The following is a 26,042-nucleotide window of genomic DNA, read 5'->3' as shown; positions in this document are numbered from 1 at the left end:
CTGCGCAGTATATTCCAAAATGAAAAAGATTCTGAAATCCGATACATACTCAGCCCTGTTGCACGTTTTACTTGAGTGTTACGTGTTTTATTGGAGTGTATTAACACGCCTCCGTTTAAAGGCCGTGTGCTTAACACTACTACAGCTCTGTGTATGTAATTCAGCTCAGGAGTCGCCAGGTGCCGTATCTAGACACCTCACAAGTATATCAAGGTCAGGTTCAAAGTAATAAATCTGTACACCGATTAGTAAGTTCAAACGATTGATATTTATTATAACAAATATAATAAATACACATGCATACGCTAAAGAGACTAAGTTACTTCTAAACTAAATGACTAAAATACTTATCTAAACAGGAACAGGCAAGGTCAGGGAGCGAGGCCTTCGTCCCGTTCTTGGTCTGTAACTCTCAGGTATTAAAGGTCGTCAGGGTCTAGCAAGTCTGGATCACGTAGCGATTGTCGTGGTGACACTTACAGTTCGATGGCTGGTGGCTCAACGGCTGGTGATGGAACTGGAGTCAGGATGCGATGTATCAGCAAGCGATGAAGACAGCAGAGAGCCGGAGCCAAAACAACAGACCGGACCATGTGCGGGGTCTACTTTTATAGGTCCCCCCAAAGTCCGTGCCTCTTTGGGGCGGTCTCTACCTGCTGTATATCGATTGGGTCTTCTCCCAATCGATATTTTCCAAACCCCCCAATCTGAGGGTCGCTTCTCGATGGGTGGGGCGGTCTCTATGGTGCTTTGTGATGGATACTTATGGTGCCGTTTCGTCTAGGCGTCTACTCAAAGTATCCATTCAAACCTAAATGTTTCTATTGTGTGGGCCTGGATCTGGATCACCCCATTACTATGTAAATCATTGTTGCCATTTACACCTTTAGCTGAGATTCTGCACCTGGCCATAAACTGGTTTCTGTACGTGCAGAATGCTAATTAGCCTTCTGCAAACTGCTTGTCCTTGCTAAGACTGTTTTCTCCCTGCAGCCTTAGCAGTTCTCCATTTTGTAGCCTAGTGTCCATCTTAGGTGGCTACAGCTCCAAGCATTTCGGATGAGGGATTTTCAACATATATAAAGAAGTTCCTTCTTTTAAATAACACATTCGACTACCTATTTTGTGGACTCGAGTTACCACATTTGTGGCAAGAAAAGAAAACATTTTTTCAGTGTTCAGTAGGGCAACACAAGGTTGCATTCAGTGAGAGGCTAGTTTTCATCTTGGTTTATTCTGCAGACTTTCAAATTAGCAGTACCACGCCTATGTTCGGAGCGGTTGGAGAATTTAATGATCAAAGTGAGGACGGGGCAAAATACCTGGAGAGACCCAAAATGGCCACCGAGCCAAGCCAGGTGACTTGACAAAGAGAGCCCAGCAGACACAGTCAGCAAACTAAAGAATTAAAGCTCATCCAACTCCACCCTGCCCAACCCAAAACTCCATCACAGTGGACCATAACCGCACCCAAAGGCAAATGGAATGATGGCAAACAATAACTTAACCTAAAACCTATAAATAACAATATATAACTAAACACAAACTCTAAACTTATTTTAAAAACTACTGTCATGAAGACCCTCTAATACCACCCCGTTAACTAACACACCTTGTAAGCAGAGTAGACTCCCAACTGAAGAGTAATAACTTATTTAACTTACATCACCACAACGGAGACTAAAGGTTGCGCCAAATGATAATGAAAAGAGAAAGGAAAAAAGAGGTTAATGTAAGGAACAAACTGCAGAAATCTCTCATATATAATTATGGACATCAAGAATATACCCAAACAACAGACCCAAACAACAGACATGAAAAGAAACAAAATGCAAAGTGCCCGTACACCAAGCCATAAAGCAAATTAGTTCAGAAGAATGAAGAGGGATCTCATAGAAATCTATAAAATTCTAACAGGACTGGTCCGGGTTGATGCAGCAAGGATGTTCTTGATGGTGAGTGTGTTCAGAACCAGGGGTCACAGTCTGAGGATGCGGGATATACCATTTAGGACCGAGATGAGGAGAAATTTCTTCACCCAGATAATGGTGAACCTGTGGAATTCATTACCACAGGAAGTAGTTGAGCCCAAAACATTGTCTGGTTTCAAGAAGCTGTTAGATATAGCACTTAGGGTGAAGGGGATCAAAGGATATGGGGGAAAGCGGGATTGGACTATTATGTTGGATGATCAGTCATGATCAACATGAATGGCGGAGCAGGCTTGAAGGGCCGAATGCCTCCCCGCTCCTATTTTTTGATGTTTCTGTTAAACAGAGCACAAATTGTGCTTCTTGACAAAGGAGTCAGCGTCCCCCAGTTAATCAAAAATATAGTCGTGTTCTTGGAATATTACTCAAAGGCAAGCTGGATAAATCATTCCAAACTTGACTCCACTTTTGTTGAAGGCAGATTTCACTCTATTAAAAGCAGCTCGCTTCTTCGCTAGGTCTGTACTCATCACCTGGTACAGCCTAATAGAGTGGCCTTCCCACTTAAAATCTCGGTGCTGTCTTGCCCATCAAAGTACCAGCTCCTCTTTAAAATTGTGAAATCTTGCAATCGCTGCACAAGGAGGATCTCCAGGGCAAGGCTTGGGTTGAAGCAAATGATGTGCCCGGTCTAATTCTGGGGGATTGAAGTACACCTTCACCCACCATCTTGTGGAAGACGTCCGAGTAGTATTGAGTAGGGTTGCGGACTTTGATCCCTCTCTGGTAACCCCTCAACATGAGCATTCTGAGTTCTGGATCTGTTTTCCAGGTCATTCAGCTTGGCTCTTCCTCCTTTGGGCATCACAGAGATAAGAGAAATCTACCCAGCCAAATTCTAGGATTTTCTCGAGAAGTAAAAGACCCGTGCCGCCAGGAAAAAGGGGACCAAAAGTTCAGATTTCCAGCAGGAGCCGCCTTGTGCACGTCTTCCCCACACATTGTGCCACCGGAAGCACCAACCGAGGATGTTGAGAAGTATCCAATCATGTTCACGGATGAACTAGGTACAATGCGTGGTACTACCGTGAAATTAGACATAGATCCTCGGGCTACAGCTCACTTTTTCAAGCACAGGACAGTGCCCTATGCCATGAGAAGGAAAGTGGAGGACGAGTTGGAACAGCTACAAAGGCTGAGAATCGTTAAGCCTGTTTAGCTTTCCCGTTGGGCAGCTCCAATCGTTCCTGTCCTTAAGAATGATGGTACAGTGCACGTATGTGGTGACTGCAAGCTCACCATTATCCATTTTTCCTAGTTAGTTGCTTACTTGTTTTGAACTCTTATGGAGGCAAGACATTTTCAAAAATGGACATGAGCTAGGCATATCAACAACTCTTGCTAGGAGAAGATTCAAAGCAGTACGTGACTATCCATACACATAAAGGGGTTGTTTCAAGTACAATTGTTTGTTTTTTGGCATATTCTCCGGAAATCTTTCAGAGTACGATGGACAGCCTGTTTCAAGGCATTCCTCAAGTGGCAGTCTATGTGGATGACATCTTAATTACGGTGAAAACTGAAGAGGAGCACCTCAGCAATCTGGATAACTTTTCAAAAGGTTTTTAGAAACGGAGCACGTGCATTTTCCAGGCACACCGCATGAAGTCTCTAGGCCAGAGAATCACTGCAAAAGGCATATCTTGAATGATTAAGGAAATTCCAGAGCACAGGAATGTGTCAGAGCTCAGGTCATTTTTGGGCTTAATAAGCTATTGTGAAAAGTCCTTGACTGACCTGATAACAGTATTGGCTCCACAGTACCTACTTCTGCCCAAAGAAACCAAATGGAAGTGGGAGTCCACACAGAAGAAGGCTTTCAAAGATTTCAAAGTGCTTTTGCTAGTCTGTTTTGATCCAGACAGGGAACTTACACTGGCGTGCAATGTCTTGCCATACGGTGTGGGGGCGGTGAAGACGGGTCAGAAAAATCTATCAGTTTTGCATCTAGGTCACTGATAGAAACTGAAAAGGCATATTCGCAGTTGGTCAATGAGGGTCTATCTATCGTTTTTGCAGTGAAAAGATTCCATCAATACCTCAATGGACATTCATTCACTATATGTACCTGACTACAAACCGTTGATGAGACTTTTCAATGAGTCAAAATATATTCCTCTCATGGCTTCAGCAAGAATGTAGCGCTGGGTGCTTAAATGGTCAACTTTTCAGGACAATATTGTGTACAGAGCAGGGAAAGACAAGCAAATGCAATGAGTCTCCTCCAGTTACCAGATTTGCCATCCAAGGTATTGTGGCCTCCTGAGACAATTTTCTTGAGAGACTGAGACATTCTCCAGGAAGTGCGAAGCAAATTAAGCAGTTGACAGGCAGAGATCCTATTCTGTCACAAGTTAAAAGATTTTGCACAGATGGCCAACTATCATAGAAGGTGATGAGTTGAAACCTTAAGCATAGAGATGAGTTGTGTGTAGGATGGATGCATACTGTGGGAACCAAGTGGCTGTACCGCTCCCTGGTTGTTCACAAGTCATGGAGGCAATTCATGAGGTTCATACTGGTTCTTCTAGAATGATAAATCCAGCCAGGTCGTATATCTGGTGGCCTAGTATGGATCTGGACTTGGAAAACTTGGAGAAACCCTGTTCAGTATGTCAGATGAACCAGAATATAGTGCCACCAGCATCACTTCATCCTTGGGAGTGGCCTGTTAGGCTGTGGTCCAAACAGCAGGATCTTTCATGAACCATGTGTTTTTGGTTGTCGTAGATGCGCATTTAAAGTGGTTGGAAGCACAAATTAATCATGAGTAATATTACAGCTCCTGTAACAATTAAGAAGCTACGTCAATTTTTTTCAACTCATGGTCAACAGATTCGCGTGTGTCGGATGATGGCACTACGTTTACAAGTGAATTATTTCAAGAACTGCAAAAGAATGCCCTGTATATACTGCACCGTTTCATCCGGCTTTGATTGGTTTGGCAGAGTGAACTGGTCAAACTCTGAAGGAGCGATTGAAGAGAATGGCAAGATTTTCATTCCAGCACCGCATCACACCACAATCCACAAATGGGATCTCTCCAGAGGAATTATTATTAGATAGAAGGCCGAAATCTCACCTGGATTTGCTTGATCCAGATTTGAGACCAAAAGTGAGCAGGTGACAAGGGAAGCAAAAGGAGGGACATGACTATCACACAAAAGAGAGCAGTTCAACCTGGATGATCAGGTTTACATTCGTAACTTTGGTAGTAACTAGAGGTGGTTACTGGGAATAATTTTGTACTAGGGTGGTACTGTTTCTTGGGTCGTGAGACTGTAACACAAAGAGTTGTTCGCAGATACATATTTGTTTATGTTATGGCTCAGTCTGCAACTGTAACACATAACATGGCAGAAGATAATGCTGCTGTCTGTGTTCATCAGCAACTGGTTCCTGTATTTCCAGATGTGCGGGTTGAGTACAGTGTTCTTTCTCCTATGTATTTGTTTCACTGGCATCTGTTGAGGGTCTGAGCATGTGCGAGCTTTGACAGTCTGCAAGAAGTGACCTGTAAGCAAGACTGCGTTATTTATTTATATAAAGTAGTTCCTTCTTTTAAACAATGCATTTGACTACCTACTTTGTGGTCTAATTACTACACTGCTTTGGGGATGATCACCCTTCCATCTGAAACAGCATTTTTATTATAATTTCAAATAGTAACTAAAATTTGGCTTGATGAGTCTAACTACAGTAGATCATTATTGTGGAGGTAATTGCCTACCCGTTGTCATGATCAACAAAAATAACTGGCATTGGAACCAATAGCCCGCAGTCTTTTGCAGAGAAATTTTGTGTAATCATTCCCGTAGTCATTACAAAAGCAATGTTTGCACTAAATGCTGCATCTCTTTGGTTAATGCATATAAAAATAACTTGTTATAATTTCATTCAAAGGATGACAATCCACGCCGCGATCAGTCAGCCTATGAACCACCTCCAGTGGAACTGTTTATTGATGATCTAATCGTGCGCAGAAATGATGATGGGACATTTTGCATTGGAGGTGAGAAATGGCTTAGTTTACTGCTGCAGACATGGTGAGATCAAAAAGACTGGAAAGATAGTTTTGTGGTTTGATTTGTGTAAATATACTTTAATTCTTATTGATGAAACCTACTGAGAGTATACATCCTCAGCTTGGATAAACCTCATAAAACATATGTATTTTACTTGTGAAAGGATGTAATTATGTTTGAATGTTATTTTATATTAATTTCTGGTGCACTATAATTATATTTGGTAACCTTTTAACTAATGTACATAACCACCCACCCTTATCCTTGCCACACATTCTAGGATTCGCAAACCTGAGTGTAATATGCAAATATATAAGGGCATGCCCAATACTGTTTGCCAAAGTGTATAACTGTGTTAGGACCACAATAACCAATAAAGCATCCCTTCTTATTTGTAAGAAATCAGCAGAGCCTTGTAATATTTAGTTTTGATTATTTGTAAAATCTCCATGCATGTAGGAATTCTTTTCATTCTCCCCTACATGTAAGAAAGAATCACTTTTTTGAAAATATTTTTTATTGTCACAAGTAGGCTTACATTAACACTGCAATTAAGTTACTGTGAAAAGCCCCTAGTCGCCACATTCCGGAGCCTGTACGGGTACATGGAGAGAGAATTCAGAATGTCCAAATTACCTAACAGCACATCTAAATCTCCAAGAGAAACCTGTAGCAGATGAAACACCTCTTAAGCTCAAAGGTGTACATTTGGCTCCTAATTTTACTTTCTGTTTTCCTGTTTATGGCATTCGCAAGAGGAAGCATTTCCTCAGTTTATAAATGGAACGATACTTGCTCGCTGTGCATCAAGTTGATCTCAAGTCTCTGAACTTCCTAAGTTTCTGTTACCATGAATCTGAAACCATTGTTTAAAAAGATTGCTTTGCTTTCATTTTTTTATTTGATTAAATCAGAGCTCTTGCAGTTTATCAAGTATCTCAAGTCAGAAGAATTCCATTGTCACAAATGTTCAAATATTTGGGGTGAAGACGTTGTACATCGTCGTCTCAAAACACTGCAGTCACTTTCGTGATAGACGGGACATCAGGTGTCAGTCCACTAATGTAATGGTCTGGCCACTGGTTTATTGCAGTCTAAGTATATTCTAAATTTTAGTAAGTGTATTCTCAACCAGGTTTTCTGTGGCAACAGAAGAGTGGAATATGATTTAGATCATAATGGTATGTCACATCTGGCTCACGAGTAGAATTAGCAAAATAAATGGTTGTGAGTGTTGTTTTTTCTAATTGGAGTTGTGGGTTGAATCTACCATAAAGTAAAGACATGAAAGTTTTATTTCTAAAGCTGTACGGTCCTTATCTGAAGTGTGTTTGAGCTGCAATTCCGTTTCTAACAAATACAGATAAAAAATTGCTCATAAATCAGTAAAATCTCACATTCATACCAAAGAAAGCCCTGCAAATGATTGGTGTGAGAATTTAAATAATTCATACTGTGTAGTTCAGAGTGCACTTCTGACATTACCTTAAGGCACAATACTGGGTCAGACTAAATGGCGTGTTAAACTACAGAAGCTGCTGATATGTCTAATCTTGAAACCACAACAAAGGTTAAGCATTTGTGCTGGGTTGTAGAGATTAAAGTGGGACTCTATCTATGCTCTCAAAACAGGTCCGGCGAGATACCACACAAAAGGCTACTTAATAGATAAGAGCCTATGGTGCTGGGGTAGTATATTAGCATGGATAGACGATTGGCTAACTGGCAGAAGTTAGTCAGAGTTGGGAAAATCAAGGCATTTTCAGGATGGCAACCTGTAACTAGTAGAGTGCCACAGTGATCCGTGTTGGGGCCACAATTATTCACTAATAGATATATATTTATATACACACATGACTTGGACGAGGGAAGTGAATGAACTGTTGCCAAGTTTACGGATGACACAAAAGTAGGTAAGAGGCAAGGGGTAAGAATAACATAGTTTACAGAGGGAACTTGGCAGATGGAATATAATGGAGAAAAATGTGAAGTTATGCATTTTAGTAGAATAAAGGAGTGGAATATTATTTAAATGGAGAAAGACTGCAGAAAACTGCAACATGGAAGGATTTGGGGTCCTTGTGCATAAATCGCAAAAGCTAGCATTGAAGTTCAGGTAATTGTGAAGGCAAATGAAATCTCGGCCTTTATTTCAAAGGGAACAGTATAAAAATAGGGAAGTCCTGCTAAAACTACCATGCACTAGTTGGACCACACCTGGAACACTGAACAGTTTTGGTCCCCTTATCTAAGGAAAGACACATTGGCATTGGAGGATGTCCAAAGAAGGTTCATTTGGTTAATCCAGGGTACGGAGGGATTTTCTTATGAGGACAGGTTAAGTAGGTTGGATCTGTACTCAAAGGAATTTAGGAGACCGAGTCGCGACCTTATTGAGACGGATAGGATTCCAAGGAAACTTGACAGGTTGCTGCTGAGAGGATGTTTCCTCTTGTTGGAGATTTTACCAGAGAGAATAATCTCGGGGTACGGGATCACCTATTTCAGACGAGGATAAAGAGGAATTTCATTTTTTGAGGATGGTGAATCTGTGGAATTCTTTGTCTCCGAGAGCTGTAGGAATCAAGGGTTATGGGGATACGGTGGGAAAGTGGAGTTGAGGATTATAGCAGATCAGCCATAATCTCATTGAATGGTGGAGAAGACTCGATGGGCCGAATGACCTGCCTCTGCTCCTATATCTTATGGTCCCATGTCTTTGATTGGAAAAAGTAACTCATTTGAATAAGTGCATGCAAAGATGGACTTCTCCTTTCCAAAATACAAAACCTGAGAACATAGTGTCCTGGCAAGCAGACTTTCAACTTTGAATCTTCTGCTCAAAGACAGATCCTGATTATGGATCCACCAACAAAAATAAAATAAATGGGCACGAAGGAAATAAACAGGAAGGACTCGGAGTATAATGTGGGAAAGTGTGTAGTTGTTCACTTTGACAGCAAGAATAAAAAAACAGAGTATCACTTAAATGGAGAATGACTGCAGAATGGCGAGGTGCAGAGGGATTTAGGTGTTCTTGCGCTTGAGTCACAAAGTTAGTACGCATGTAATCTAGAAGGCCAATGCTATCCTTTAATACGAGAGGAATTGAAAATAAAGTAAGGATTTTATGCTTCAGTTATACAGGGCATTGCTGAGACCACATATCAAATCCTGTGTACAGTTTTGATCGCCTTATTTCAAGAAAGATGTAAATGTGTTGGAGGCAGTTCAGAGGAGGTTTACTAGATTGATACCTGGAATGAGCGAGTTGCTTATGAGGATAGGTTGGAAAGGCTGGGCCCGTTTCCACTAGAGTTTAGAAGAGTGAGGGGTGACTTGATTGAAGTATACAAGATCCTAATGGTACAGACAAGGCTGATGTTAAAAGGATGTTTCCTCTTGTGGGTGAGTCCAGAACGAGGGAGTACTGTTTTTAAATTAGGGGTTGCCTTTCTTGGACCGAAATGAGGAGAAATCTTTTCTGAGGGTTGTGCTACTTTGGAACTCTGTCTCTGATGGCAGTGGAAACGGGATCACTGAATATTTTTAAGGCAGAGGTAGATAGATTCTTATTAGGCAAGGGAATCAAAGGTCATTGGGGGGGTAAATGGGGAATGTGGAACTCAAAACAAACATATCAGCAGTGATCTTATTGAATGGCAGAGCAGTCTCAATGACCTACTTCAGCTCCTACTTCAAATGTTCGTATGTCCATAAGACCATAAGACATAGGAGTGGAAGTAAGGCCATTCGGCCCATCGAGTCCACTCCGCCATTCAATCATGGCTGATGGGCATTTCAACTCCACCTCCCAGCATTCTCCCCATAGCCCTTAATTCCTCGCGACATCAAGAATTTATCTATCTCTGCCTTGAAGCCATTTAGCGTCCCGGCCTCCACTGCACTCTGCGACAATGAATTCCACAGGCCCACCACTCTCTGGCTGAAGAAATGTCTCCGCATTTCTGTTTTGAATTTACCCCCTCTAATTCTAAGGCTGTGCCCACGGGTCCTCGACTCCTCGCCTAACGGAAACAGTTTCTTTGCGTCCATCCTTTCTAAGCCATGTATGTCCCATCAATGCTGTAGATAAAACATTGTTTGTCAACCCACTGCCCACGTTCATATTCAGAGATACATTCTTGCCTTGTTTTCAAATCAGGAATTAAATATTTGTAATGCTGCTTTTTATTGTATTCTGTTGCATACAGCTTTCAAGGTTGATAACATTTTGTTTTACTATTAATCTATGAGTAACTAAGATTTTAGTTTATTTACTTTAAACAAATAGATCTCATCTGAAAAATAAACATTACCACTGCAATGCAAGTAAACTTAACATTGACCCTTGTCTCAACAGTCTTCTCACTTTATCATGTCGACCTCCAAACAAGAGTCTGCTTTACACAAACTATGAAAGCATCTGGCACAAAATTATGACCAAAAAATAATTTACCATTTGCAGCAAAATCCAAATGACAAAACTCTTTTTGGAATCTCTCTCAACTTCTCATGAGATTTTTGAGTTGAACCCTTTAATTCCCAGTTTGTCTCGGGTATTTTGTTCAAGTTCTCTTTATAACTGGATCAGTATTCTCGATGTAGCACAGTCTGAATCTTTAAATTAGGCTTAGTTTACATTGCTTGTGAGTTAAAGATGATCTGTTGATAATGGTTGGTCCATATTTTATTCACTAAAAGTATATTTTGTATCATTGTTCTTATCTGCAACCTGTACATTATAAAATGGATTATAGGAATAGTAATTTAGTACCTTCATTGCTTTCTAATAGATTACTAGCACCTGTTCATATTAAGTCTAATGATAACTTGCTTACCTGTGTTTCTGTCATCTAGGTGCACAGTTATCTAGTCAGGATCCAACAAACAGTAATTTCACAAAACAAACAGTATTATCCTGCTTAAAATGTGATGAATCGAAGGAGGTCAGATGTGTGTCACAGTCCACACAAACAGTTCCAGTGGAGCCTCGGGTACCTGGGCAGTCAGATCTTGGAGTCAAGTCAACTGCTGGATATTCAGTTGATGGGGGAAAGGTAAGGAGTAAAGAGAAATACAAAACAGCACAAATATACATTCCCCTCTGCTCCAGAACAATGTTTCGACTTAATTAATTTGTCAATCCCGCTGGAAGAGGCTAAGACATTAAAACTACAACAGTAACTTGCATTAATATAGTGCCCTTAATGTAGTAAGCCTCACTCGCCAAGGCCCTCCATTGGAGAACTATCAGGTAAAATTTTAACATTGAGCCACATAAGGGGATATTAGGACATGTGACAAAAGTTTGGCCAAAGAGGTGTTAAGGAGCAGTTGAAGAAAGAAAGAGACCAAGGCAGAGAGGTTTTGGAGGGAATTCCAAATCTAAGGGGCAGCTGACTGCACAACTTCCAATCGTGCACCAATGAAAATTTGGCAAGTACAAGAGAACTGAATTGGATTGGATTGGATTTATTATCATGTGTACCGAGGTACAGTATTATTCTGTGTACAATTCAGACAGATCGTTCCATACATGAAAAAAAATAGGACATATCATTGATACCCCAATGTAAATACATAGAAACAGACATTTGGTGAAACATCGGTGTGTAGTACTACTCAATAGAGAAGATGTGTGGAATGATCAGTTCAGTCTACAAGAGGGTAATTCAGGAATCTGGTAACAGCGGGGAAGAAGCTGTTTTTGAATCTGTTGGTGCGTATTCTCAGACTTATACAACCTCTTCCATCGGGCAGGAGATAAAAGAGAGAATAACCGGGTGGGAGGGGTCTTTGATTATGCTGCCTGCTTTCCCAAGGCACCGGGAGATGTAGACAGAATCGATGGATGGTAGGAGGTTACGCATGATCGACTGGGCTGTGTTCAGGACTTCCTGTAGTTTCTTCCGGTCTTGACCCGAGCAGTTGCCATACCAGGCTGTTATGCAACCAGATAGGATGCTTTCTACGGTGCATCTGAAAAATTGATAAGAGTAAATTAGTAAGGAAATGCCAAATTTCCTTAGTTTCCTGAGGAAGTCTAGGCACTGTTGTGCTTTCTTGGTCGAAGTATCAACGTGGGTGGACCATGACAGATTGTTGGTGATGTGCACACCCAGGAATTTGATGTCAACCATCTCTACCTCGGTATCATTGATGCAGACAGGGATGTGTACGATACTGAAGTCAATACCAGCTCTTTAGTTTTGCTGATGTTGCAGGAGTAATTGTTGTTGCACCATGCCACTAGATTCTCTATCCCCCTCCTGTATTCTGACTCATCGTTGTTCACGATCTGACCCACTGTGGTTGTTTCATCAGCAAACTTGTAGATTGAATTGAAGCCAAATGTTTCCTCACAGTCGTGTGTGTATAGGGCGTATGGTAGGGGGCTAAGTAAGCAGCCTTGCGGGGCCCCAGTATTGAGGACTATCATGGAGGAGGTGTTGAAGCGCAGCATGGTGGCGCAGTGGTTAGTGCTGCTGCCTCACGGCGCCGAGGTCCCAGGTTCGATCCTAGCTCTGGGTCATTGTCCGTGTGGGGTTTGCACATTCTCCCTATATTTGTGTGGGTTTCACCCCCACAACCCAAAAGATGTGCAGGGTAGGTGAATTGCCCACACTAAATTGCCCCTTAATTGGAAAAATGAATTGGGAACTCTAATTTATTTATTTTACAATGGAGGAGGTGTTGTTTATCCTTACAAATTGTGGCCTATGGGTCAGGAAGTTGAGGATCCAGTTGCAGAGGGAGAAGCCAAGTCCTAGGTTTTGGAGTTTGGATATGAGCTTGGCTGCGATTATGGTGTTGAAGACGGGGCTGTAGTCAACAAATAGTAGTCTGATGTAAGAGTTGTTGTTGTCGAGATGCTCCAGGGATGAGTGTAGGGCCAGGGAGATGGCGTCTGCTGTAGACCGGTTGTGGTGGGATGCAAATTGCAGTGGATCAAGGCATTCTGGGAGTATGGAGTTGGTGAGTCTCATGACCAACTTCAAAGTACTTCAGAATGATAGATGTCAAGGCCATCGGGCGGTAGTCGTTGAGGCAAGTTGCCTGGAGGGTTGTATACTGAGTTTGGGAATGCAAGATTCCGTGTGCAAAAATAACTCATTTTCAACGTGCTGCATTGCATCCATTTATATTTTATATAAAATAAGGGCAACAACCTAACACAGTAAAGATATAAGAACCCGAGAATCATAGAATCTTATAGGTCATTCAACCTGTCATGTCTCTGCTGGCTCTTCGAAACCCTGAAAATAAGTTATCTTCAAGCACATGTCCAATTAGGTTTTGAAAGTTTGTGGTATCAGCTTCCACCACACTTTAGGGTCATCACTCACGACCCTAATAGCCCTCTTTGTGAAAAGGATTCTATTTTCCCCTCCAGTACTTTAGCCAATTATTTAAATCTTTAACCTCTGGTTACTGACCCACTTGCCAGAATTTGTCGCTGCTTGTTTTCTCAAAGCCCAATAGAACTTGAAATACCTCTCTTTAGGTTCCCCCCTTAGCTTTCGTTGCTTGAAGCTAAACAATCCCAGTTTCTCTAATCCGTCTTCATAATTTCTTATCTTTGGAATCATTCTGATAAACCTCATCTGTATACTCACCAATGCAGCGATATTTTTTGTAAAGGTTTCATGCCCCGAATTGTACATGGTAGTCCAGCTGAGGTCTAACCTGTTGCTGAGGTCTAGCCTGTAATTTGTAAAGGTTTACCATGACTAGGAGCAGAGTACAAAAGCAACTGTTTACAAAGCCAGGTATCACATGTTTATTTAACCACCTTTTCACCTTTCTCGACTACATAGTGAATATGATCCCACTGATCTTGCAGGTTATTCCTCCAAAAGTGCATAAATTCATACTTTGAGGCATTAAATTACATCTGCTTTGTGTCTGCCCATTTCACCTGTCTATGATGTTCTCCTGAAGTCTTTGACTTCACCATTTACTCTATTGTCAGATTTTGAATCATCCACAAACTTTAAAGTTGTACTCCTATGGTTACATATGATTTACTGAAAAATCATCATGGCAGAAGGTACTGTATTGTAATGACAATACAACTGAAACAAATTATCCAAATTTAAGATGTCGCAATAGACAATCATTCAAATAAAAATAATGTACAAAAGAATGAGGATTGTACAATTATACTAATTTCAGCATAAAAGAATTGCAAACTTGGCGAAATGCAAGTCTCTTTAATTTACAGAATAAAAATAAAATGGCTACCGCACTCTGCATTTTGTATTAAAGGCCATAGATCACATTGTCAGGTTGAAGTCTTTAAATTTTCTATCATTTGCATACTATTTATAAATTTTGGAGGATTGTCTCATAGTCTAATTCTTCTATATCTTGTTCGCGGAATGGAGTCTTTTCTCCTTAATGGGAGGCACGGTAGCACAGTGGTTAGCACTGTTGCTCCACAGTGCCAGGGTCCCAGGTTCGATTCCCGGCTTGGCTCACTGTCTGTGTGGGTTTCCTCTGGGTGCTCTGGTTTCCTCCCACAAGTCCCGAAAGACACGCTTGTGAAGTGAATTGGACATTCTGAATTCTCCCTATGTTTACCCAAACAGGTGCCAGAGTGTTACCACAAAACCGATTTTCACAGTAATTAATTGCAGTGTTAATGTAAGCCTACTTGTGACAATAATAAAGATTATAACAAAGATTATAATTCCATTGCTCATTTGCTTATGTGTGATTGTGGCAAGCGATAGTAGCAATGGAAACTGGGATTCAAACATTTTCCGCCTTTCAGCAAGGGAACATAGTTGTTCGTGTCAGAGTCACTTTGGTACTAATAACCCGGCAGCAGTTTGAATGCTTGTTTCTGAATGCTTTCAAGCTTGTTCACATGCTCTTTAGTAAGCCCAGCATTCCAAACAGGTGCTTGAATCATGGGTCGTGCATAATTCTGAAACACAGCGAATAGGTCAGTCTTTGAGATACCTCATGGTTCTTGAGAAGCCACAGCATGGCTTCCATTTGCTCTCAATCATTTCACGGGCTTTGTAATCCCATTTCCGATCACTTTGAATGTTGATCCCTAATAGTTTAATACAGTCTTGTTGTGCAATCTCAACAACATCATCTAAATCGATGAAGGGGATATCGGGGGGAGTTGCGCATGAAAGACAATTCCATTGTGTTACACTTTTAAATGTTCAGTCTTTGGGATTCAAAAGTCCAGTTTTATATAGATCTAGAAATACAAATCCTAATATTGTCTGTTTTGTGATACTTTATCAAATGTCTTTGAAACTCCACTATCTTTTTCAACCCTCTGTTACTTCATCAGAAATCTCAATCAGTCAGACTTCATTGACCTTTAACAAATCCATGCTGTTTCTAGTGAAAATTAATTTTGTCCTCCATATTTTCTAGTTCTCACACTAATTTTAAACTGATCCATAGTTACCAGATTTATCTCTCTCCCCTCTTTTGAATTGGGTATGACATTTGCAATCCTCCAGTCCTTAGATATCCCTTGGGTATCCAAGGAGGATTGAAAAATTGTGATCTGGGCTCTGCAATCTCCACCTTTGCTTCCTTCAGCACCTCGGATTCATTCTTTGTAGACAAATCTTATTAATAGTTAGGTAATAATGAATGAGATGCTTATATAGCTTTTAAATTTATCCCATGTGGATTGGAGTTTAAGAAAGGAATTAAATGAAATGACAAAAAATAAAATGATGCCAAAAAATGTCAGTGAAAATCAATTATAAACTCAGTAACCAAAATGACACTTCTGAGAACAACCTGTCACTGAGAATTATTTTTGATATTCTGTTCAACGGCTATAATTTCAACAGTCACCCACATGGACATGTGAATGTGGTTCTAATCTCCCTTACCAAATCAGAATACTTTGAACTTTTAACTCATCTATATGAAGTAAATGGCTCCCTAATAATTTAATCAGAAAATGGTATCCCTTTAATATGCCTGGCAGATACCATTTCAGGAGGTATACATAATTAAGGGAATTTTCTTTATTAAAGAACTAGAAGTTAATCCATTGGGGAAAACAATTTAAATATAGAGAAAAAAATCATTAGTATACTATATCATAAAATAGTTGGGTTGGAGGTTAGCAGCTTCAATTCTTCTTATAAAAAGTTTTAATCTGTTGAGTAAATAAGATAGAAGCTGCGTGCTTCTATTGTTAGGCCGGATGAACAGCGACCTGGGCTATTATTACATACTTTTAATGGCTAAGTATAGAGAATTATTGGAGACAAGTAAAAGATGTGAAAGGTGGATAAAATTAAAAGGGCAAAAATTCTTTGAAATTTGATTTAATTCATTAAACCAAATGGATGAGAGTTGATTAGACATGCAGACATTGGTGGATCTAAATACCCCTGCACCCAGATGAGCAAAATACCTTTCAAATGATCAGTCCAATTTTTTGCTATTTTGCTGTAGCAAAACTTGAAAACAAAATCAAACTTTAAAAAATATTTCAAGCTTCTCTGTGATCGACAAGGTGACTTAACAATAAGAAATAAATACTGTTGAAAAAGCTGTTATTTACCTTAATAAAGCAGTTGTCACTATTGTTTTCAATCCACGCATATCTAGAGTACAATGTTCATTGTACATAATTCATTGTACATATTGTACATAAGGGGCTGGTTTAGCTCACTCAGCTTTTAAAGCAGGCCAGCAGCACGGTTCGATTCCCGTACCAGCATCCCCGGACAGGCGCCGGAATGTGGCGACTAGGGGCTTTTCACAGTAACTTCATTGAAGCCTACTCGTGACAATAAGCGATTTTCATTTTTTTTCATTGTGCCAAAGTATCCTTCATATTTCCCGAAGCTTACAATTTCCTGTCTTCAAAAATTCAATCTGCATTTCTTCAATGAACACCTAAAACATGACTTTTTAAAGCACACAATAGGAAATGAACAAAAGAAATCGAAGTTTTTCAAACGATGAAACCAGCTCTTTTGAATATTGTGTATAATTCACAGTCATTGACTTTACTTTAGTTATTCCTGGGGAGGACCCTTGCAGGTTTCCATGTCTGGTGAAATGATTGGAGGAAATCTGAGAGTGAGAACAAATTCAATTAAATGCAGGAGGATGCTAGTGATGCGGTGGAGGAGGAGGAGGGGGGACTGCTGCTCGAGAAAAGGCAGATGGATAGAAGGACTGGATGTTTGTGGTCCTTATTTTTTTCCAGTTTGGAACTATATCTTTTTGGCTTGATCAAATATGAAAGGTCATTACAAAGGTATTTGTATAACATCCAATACTTTGTCCATATCTTCCAGTCTTTAGATATATCTGTTCATAGGGTAGTCGACATATTAACTATTTCCTTATTGCTGACATACCTAACTCAATCTTTTGTTCTGGTTTTCAATTGTGCTATGAAGTGACTCACTTACCTTTTAGTTTAAATTCTAACAAAGTATCTATATCCAAATTTTAACTTTCTCATTTTTAAACACTGATTTCTGTATTTGCAATATTTTCTCTCTCTAACAGATATATAGCTTTTCCAGCTAAGATCACACCACATTCATTGATAATTCACCGTATTAGGTTTTTTTGCCAGGCACAAATGGTTTGCATTTTGTAGCATGTAGTTGATATACTTGTACTACAAGTTAGAGTTTGATCTCTTTTTTTATAAGTCTGACAAGAAAGTAACCAGAATAACAATCATGTTGAATTAAAGCAGCTATTTTCTGAATGGCGATAAATTGTTTTTTGGTCAGTCAACATGAAATAAGCATCTTGAATGTACCAAAAGTACAGACAAGCCAACCATGTTCTCTATACCCATTAGATAGTTAACTTGGATGGCTATATACATCAGTTGTAGTTCCTGATATTTGGATATTTGCTCAAACTGGACATTGTGACATGCTGTTTTGGAATACCAGTGATTGATGATGACTGTTTAGGTGCAGTTTCACTCCAATCTTAGCTGCATCTTTTACGGTATGTTCAATGAAAGTAGTCAGCAGGCAAATTGTCACATGCTTTTTATTGCCAACTACAGGGCAATATTAGCTGGTCATTTGCTCACTTTGACCACTGAAAGTGCATTTACCTGGCATTAGAAAAAGAAGAAGAATTATAGAGTAGCCTGCCATTAAACAAAAATGTGGTGTATAAATTTTCTCTCATTTTTTGTAGTTACTCTTGGAAGAAAATGAATGTCTAAAGCAGGAGTTGGCCAAAGTTAAACTGGCTCTTGCTGAGGCTCAGATGGAAAGAGACCGCTTGGTACATCAAATCAAGAGTGTTAACTTTGAACTCCAGTCATAGCCAAATGTACCTCGCTTTGAAGACTGCAGTGAAATAGGAGGAGTTTCCTGATACTGGGACATAAATATCACCAGCTGCTATTGGTTTAAAAAATGCTAATTATCTTGGTAATTTGCTGAGCGTTGAACAAACTATATGTAGAGAAACTTTATTTGTCTGTTGCAAACAGATATTTTTGAATGTGAAGAATGAACATAAGATCTCTGTTTGATCTACTTAAAGCAGTAAATGCAACTAAGAAATGATTGTTGAGCTCATTAGACTTTGCTCCATATATTGATGGTGCTGATTTTCACTTCAATCCAGTGTGAATTGTCAAAAAAGGGACTTGAAATATGGTTTGAAATAAAAAAAACTAGGAAAGCAATTTATTTCATACAACCGAGCTGTGTTTTGGTATGCCATCAAGAATTGTTTTTTAAAAATATTCCAGAACAAGTCTTTTTTTAAGGAGTCTGAATTTGCACTGTAATTAACTTAATCATGAATCTAACAGTTTTTCTGTGTAAAATCTGTGATATAGAATATGTACAGTGTAACATTTAAAGTGCGTATGTGCTTTGTGTAATTATGGCAGACACCATTGTTGCTTGACTTCATGTTGAGTGCAAGATCCATCTGTATAGTTGAATACCAATAAGGATGGACTGAAGTTAAAATGATGCATATCTAATGCAATCAACCTTTGCACAGCGTTGTAACATTCTTCCATAAATAATTGTATTAAAGATTGTATTCTAAATAAACATCAGAACACAGAAAAGGTTTCAACATATACTTGTCATTTAAGTGAATGTGGTTTCTTGTCATTTCTTCAGTATAATGTTGCTTTCATTGAGAGAATAAATTAACACAATTTCTTGTTTACCCTCATTCATCATGTCAGACCATTCTTTTTCACGTCTCTTGAAATGCTGACTAAGAAATATGGAAGAGCATAATTAATTAATTTACTGATTTTTCCTTTTTGGGAAAGCATCCCGTCTGTTTTTGCATCATTTTCCGATCATCCTGTCCTGTTATTTGGACACTTTAGAAAAAAATGTATGATTCCACTTTGATCATATCTCTCTGAAGTCTATAATCAACAGCCTGAGGATTACCGTTGACCAGAAACTGAACTGGACCAGCCACATAAATATTGTGACTTCAAGAGCAGGTCATATGCTGTGAATTCTGCAGAAACTCACCTCCTGACTCTTCAAAGCCTATCCATGATCTGCAGAGTACAAGTCAGGAATGTGTGATGGAATATTCTCCACTTGAGTGTATGAGTTCAGCTCCAAAGACACTCTAAAGCTCAACACCATCGAGGACAAAGCAGCCTGCTTTATGGCACTTCATCTTCCACCCAAACATTTACTACAGGTGCACTGTGGAACCAGTATGTGCCATAGACAAGATGCATTGCAATAACTCCAAGATTCTTTCAACAACACCTTCCAAACCCACAATCTCTACAACCTAGAAGGATCAGGGCAGCATAAGCTTCAGAACACCACCATTTACAAGTTCCCTTCCATGCCACACACCATCCTGAATTGGAACTATCACCATTCTTTCACTTTTACTGGGTTAAATTCTGGAACTACGTTCCTAACCGCACTTTTGGTGTACCCACACCACTATATCTGCAGTGATTCAAGAGTAGCTTACCATCATCTCAAGGATAAATAGGGATGAGCAACAAAGGCCAGCCTAGCCAACAACACTCACATCCCATGTTCTCTTTAAGTATGAACCTAGTGGAGAAGTGTTGGAAGACTGTACAAAGAGGGAGAGACATTAATCACAATCAAACTCAATCCTGTGCTCCCCAATATCAAAATTTGTGATGCCAGCAGGGGTCTGCATAGAACATGAGAAATTGTAACTTTTGCCTGTGGATGTTGAGGCCAAGTATTATTAATGCTAACTCAGCTCAGTGGAAATGGAACTGGGCACCTTCCAAGTTTGCATGGTGAGGTGTCACACCAGGCAGCACATTTTAACCTCACATCGATCTTTAGAACCTTGCTCCATATTTTTTCCACTTGATCAAATGGTACCGGGAATTCATCTCGCGGTCAAAATAAACAACTCTGTGATACAAGATCAGTGAAGGCTGAGAAAACTCAGCAGGTCTGCCAGCCAACTATTAGGGGAGAAACAGAATTCATGTTTTGAGTCCTTTGAATCTTCGTCAGAACTAAATGGAGGGAAAATGTGTTAGAGCTGTAAAAGTAGCAACTTTTAGATCAAAAGCATTGCCGGGGGGGGGGGGGGGTGGGGGGGGGGGGTTGCATTGAGACGATACATGTGATTTTTTTTAAAGCTGTGTTTGAGATGGAGGAGAAAGGTCAATATAAAAAATTGCCAAACTCAACTTTGAATCCCGAGGGCTGCAACATGCCCAACCAGAAGATGAGATGCTGCTCCTCCAGCTTGCGCCGGCTTCACTGATGCATTACAGCAGGCCAAGGACACTTGTGGGCTTGAGAGCAAGGTGCTGAAGTAAAAAAAATATTGTTCCGTGGTATGTTGTCATTACTGCACACAGCAATGAGCTCTGACCAACTATGTATATAACGTCGAGGATTGGTCATTTATGATATATAGATTATAAAACCTGGCTGAGATTGGAATTATGAACATCAGATTAATCTAATTAGTGTTCCTAGCTAAGTAACTTATTTAGTTCCTCTCTGAAAAATATAACTGTAATTACTGATTGCAGTTTCAAATAAGGTCCATAACCCAAATAAATGCAAGAAACTTGAACTGCTAATGGGGATTTGATGATTAACAGATTGACTATATAATGTATTGCTGTATAAAGCTAACCTTAAGCATGCAATATAGTCTGCAGAAAAATGTCAAAATTAGATCCTAATTGTAGCCACCATTTGAATTATAATCTATATTTTGTCTCATCCATTTGAGATAACATTAAGTTGATATAGCATCATAAACATGCACTCTTTTTGTTGCTGTACTCTTGATTTTGTTTTCAATGAGATGTATCTTCCATTCATTGCAGGCTAGATCAGTTATTAAATTGATGTCAGGTCATCATCTGTGGATTTGGCTAGGTATTTGGAGATATGTGAGCCACCTAATAGTCTTTTCTTAAACCATGTTTCCTTGCAGCAAAATGACTCCTAATATCAAGTTGGTACATATCTGCAGCTTCACAGCATCAGTGGGGAATGAACCAGTATCACACTGCTTAGTGCCACTGCAGACTGATCTGTCACCACCCCATGGCACCATCCACACTTTATTTAATTATTTTGGCTTTAAGTTTATCAGTCAGCCATAGATGGTGTTGAATTTTATTGTTTTGCCAAGATGGTGTCTTACAAAATGAAGGGTAGCAAGTTGGTTCAGTTTGAAATGTTGAGAATATAAAATTTATGCTTTTTAAATTAACTTTGATTACATTTTGGAATATTAAACATGTTTTCATGTACCATCTAATGTTCAAGGGACTTGAAATCCAGGTTCATTATATGATGGAAGAAAGTTGTGGTTTCCAATTCTTGTTCTCGTGATTTTAGCGGACAATCCATTTGATGTTTTAAGTACAGTACTGAGAATGTGCTGTATTTTCGATGAGATGTTAAATTGTGGACTCATCTGCTCTCTCAAGTGGACTTGCAAGATCCTATTTGAAGAAGGGCATGCAAGATCTCCCAGGGGGCTGACCGAGATTTATCACTTCCCTGAACATTATCTGGTAATTTGTGGGATTTGGTTGCATGTTAATTGTCTTCACTGCATTACAACAGTCAAAACACTTCAAAGCTCTTAATTGGGTTGTGAAGCATTTTGAGATGGCTTAAGGTAATATGCATTATGTAAATGCAACATTGTTCTTTTTACACTTAAATTCACAGCTGCATGTAATAATTTCCTTGTAAGTCTTAAATAGCACTCATTCACCTTTGAAATGGAGCAATCTTAACAAACTAGTTGAGAAATCTGCCAGGGAGTTCACTAGCACAATCTTGCAAGTCTACCTTCAATGGTCAATATACATGTTGGGATTCTTAGTTCCACTTGCAAGAAAATTGGTCGTATAGGCAACGTTGTCATCATACAAGCTTGTTGAAATAGTCCACATCAAAGACAGCCTGCAGGATAATGGATACCTTGATCAAGTTATTTCACGTGTGTATCTCTCAAATCCTTGGATGGGCTGACAGTTGTCACTATCAGCCCCTAAATGTGCCCAGTCTACATTGGACTACCCTGGAAGGGCAAAGTACAGACATTTGAGTAATAGGTGAAGCTAGCTCTTTCACACTGCTACCATGCAGCAGCAACACATGTGGTATTCACCACTAACAGAATGCTGCCTATTACACAAATTTCAGTGTGACTGTGATACGGGGGGGGGGGGGGGGCACGGTAGCACAGTGGTTAGCACAGTTGCTTCATAGCTCCAGGGTCCCAGGTTCAATTCCCGGCTTGGGTCACTGTGTGGAGTTTGCACTTTCTCCCCGTGTATGCGTGGGTTTCCTCTGGGTACTCTGGTTTCCTCCCACAGTCCAAAGATGTGCAGGTTAGGCGGATTGGCCATGCTAAATTGCCCTTAATATTGAAAATGTTTAGGTGGGGTTACTAGGTTACAGGGCTGGGGTGGAGGTGTGGGTCTTGGGTAGGGTGCTCTTTCCAAAGGGCCGGTGCAGATGGGCTGAATGACCTTCTGTACTGTAAATTCTATGTAGGCTGTATATTCCAAAGACTGGCAGATGTCCCAGCTACTGTATGTGATGGACAAGGTACAGACCGTACCCAACCAGCCCATGCTTGCAAAACTCAAAACACCGTTGTGTTGTTCCTCGTGTCATAATAAAGCTCGCAGTCTCAAGTGTGGAGAAGATGCTTTATTGTGGGTTCGTTCAGTTTCCAGAGCTCGACCTAGAACTACCTTCCAGTGCTAACTACCAGCTTTGCTTGCTGTGTGTCCTGCTTACCAGCCCGCCTGCTGTGAAGAGTGTCTTCCACTTCCTGTCCTGATCTATTTATATGGCTCTCCCGTGCTCCCTCTAGTGGTCGCTCAGTTGTGTTGCATCTGGTTAACTTGTGATCACCACATCCCCCTTTTTCTCTTAACATATTTTCTGAACATCGTTAAAGGAAATTGTACATCCTGTCCCAGTGTATTTATAGCTCTCCCGCTCGTGTTTGCTCTGTTGTTTTGTATCTGGTCAATCTACGATCACCACATCCCCCTTTTTCTCATTACATAGTTTCTGTACATCATTAAAGAAATTTTATACAAAACAGTAACTTATGATATGCGTATCTATACAAGTGATGATGCTATTGCCTTAGTTAACAAAGCCAATGTATTTATATGTCCAATCTTAATAAAAACATTTATGAGTCCAAACTTGATGAATTTGTTCAGAGCTTTTTTTTTCTTTTTGTTGTTGATGACGTGGTGATATTGATATTGCAAGTCCGCTGTGAATGTTGTTGGTGTTCCTTGTTATCTTAAGTACCCAATGCGTCATCCCGAGGTGTCTGCATGGTCACATCACTGATGTTGACTGGCATGGACTTTTTTTTTTTTTTCTGTGCTTGTGGTGTTGATTTATTGTCTCATCCGCCTTGGATGCTGGTGTGCTTGCTCGTTCTGGAGCAGACGTGTGTTTATGCGATTCGTCGTCATCCCATGACATGTTTGTAGTCTTGTCATCGTTTTGCCATGCGCTGTGGCATTGTCCGTCATGTGCCAAGTAGTTCCATTGTGTACAAGTCGTTGTTTCATTGCTGTTGTTTCTGTCGTTCTTGTTTTTGTTGTTTTCGTTGCCGTACTTGTCGCTGTTTTTGTCGTTTCCGTCTTTGGTGTTGGCACTGTCGTTGTTCCTGACTTTGTTGTTCTCGTTGCCGGTCTTGGTGCTGTTTTTGTCGTTTCTGTCTTTGGTGTTGTCGCTATCTTTGTTCCTGACTTTGTTGTGTTTGTTGCCATTCTTGTTGTTTCTGTCCCTGTCGTTGTCGCTATCTTTGTGCCTGACGTTGTTGTTTGTCTTGTTGCGCTTCATGTTGCTTTTATTCTTGCTGTTGTCGTTCTCGTTTCTGCTGTGCTTCTTGCTATCGTTGTTTGTCTTGTCGCGCTTCATGTTGCTTTCTTCTTGCTGTTGTCGTTCTCGTTTCTGCTGTGCTTCTTGCTATTGTTGTTTGTCTTGTCGCGCTTCATGTTGCTTTTCTTCTTGCTGTTGTCGTTCTCGTTTCTGCTGTGCTTCTTGCTATTGTTGTTGGTCTTGTCGCGCTTCATGTTGTTTTTGTTCTTGCTGTGTTTCTTTTGACTTTTGTTTTTCTTGTTATACTCTGTGAGTGTCCCGAGTGGATAATTTGAGTCATTGAGCATGCCGTCTTGCGAGTGGTGCGAATGATCTGATGTTGCATCGGTGCAGGTGACATCAATCAGTTGTGGAGAATTGGATTCCGCATCTTTGCTTTCTTGGTGCTTGTCTTCCGGAGTCAAAGTCTTCTTGATTACATTTGACGCGGTGTCTGTGGACTCTCGGCGCTCCTCTTCTGGAGTCCAAATCTGCATGATTTCAGTTGAGGTGGTTTCTCTAGACTCTTGGTGCTCCGCTTCTGGAGTTAAAATCTTCATGATTTCTGTTGATGTTGTCTCACTGGACTCCAGGTGCTCCTCTTCTGGAGTCAAAATTTGCATGGTTTCTTTTTGTTTGATGTCTCTGGACTCCAGGTGCTCCTCTTCTGGAGTCAGAATCTGCATGGTTTCTTTCGGCATTGTCTCTGTGGACTCCAGGTGCTCCTCTTCTGGAGTCAAAATCTGCATGTTTTCTTTTGGCGTTGTCTCTCTGGGCTCCAGGTGCTCCTCTTCTGGAGTCAAAATCTGCATGTTTTCTTTCGGCATCGTCTCTCTGGACTGTTGGGTGGCCCGACTCTGTGCTTCTGTACAGACAAGCTGAGAACTGTCAGTCTCACTGTGATCCCGTACGTCGAGTGCGAGCACCTTGTCACTGTTTTCGCTCTGTGCTTCGGTACAGACAAGCTGAGAACTGTCAGTCTCACTGTGATCCTGTACGTCGAGTGCGAGCACCTTGTCACTGTTTTCGCTCTGTGCTTCGGTACAGACAAGCTGAGAACTGTCAGTCTCACTGTGATCCTGTACGTTGAGTGTGATCACCTTGTCACTGTCTTCGCATGCAGTGGGCAGAGGTGCATTGTCTTCTTCTTGTTCCTGTGAGCGTGTTGGACTTTCATAGTCCGCTCTTTCTTCTTGTTCCTGTGAGCTTGGTAGACTTTCATAGTCTGCTTGCGGTTGCTCAGGTACAGCGGGTTTACCTTCATGGTCTTGTTCATGCTTGGTGTCCGCCCGGGAGTGTTTGCTTGCATCCCTGTTGGAGTCTTTCATCACTCGCACTATGGAGCCTGTCATCGCTCGCTCTGTGGAGTCTTCCTGTGCTCTCTGTGTGGCGTCGTCTTCGTCTAGGGTATTGCTGTCATCCAATGTATCGACGAGCTGCCATGGCATCATGGTGTTGGATTCATCTACCATGAGTAGAGTCGTGTTGAGCTTTGCAACGGTGTCGCTGATGCTGTGATCAGCATGTCCAAATAACTCCTCCATGTCTGAGTAGTATTCTTTGAAACCCATTTCATCTTCGTTGGCTTCTTCTACCACGAGTTGATTCGTGTTGAACTTTGCGACCGTGTCGCTGATGCTGTGATAAGCATATCCGACTGA

At 40.5% G+C, this 26,042-nt stretch overlaps 1 protein-coding gene across 1 annotated transcript in view; it reads left to right on the top strand.

Annotated features, from left to right (window-relative positions):
* The window catches only part of uhrf1bp1l (UHRF1 binding protein 1-like), a 180,509-nt gene extending 161,308 nt beyond the window's left edge, over positions 1 to 19,201 (top strand). The window contains 3 exon segments of the mRNA XM_038811302.1: positions 5,895 to 6,003; positions 10,877 to 11,076; positions 18,197 to 19,201. Coding sequence (XP_038667230.1) covers positions 5,895 to 6,003; positions 10,877 to 11,076; positions 18,197 to 18,328 — 441 coding nt within the window. The 3' untranslated portion in view covers positions 18,329 to 19,201.
* Positions 19,202 to 26,042: the final 6,841 nt, after the last annotated feature.

Source organism: Scyliorhinus canicula, chromosome 11 (genome assembly GCF_902713615.1).
Source record: "Scyliorhinus canicula chromosome 11, sScyCan1.1, whole genome shotgun sequence".
In the NCBI taxonomy this organism is placed as follows: Eukaryota; Metazoa; Chordata; class Chondrichthyes; order Carcharhiniformes; family Scyliorhinidae; genus Scyliorhinus; species Scyliorhinus canicula.
Note: the sequence above shows the minus strand (reverse complement) of the source record. Positions and strands in the feature narration are given on the sequence as shown.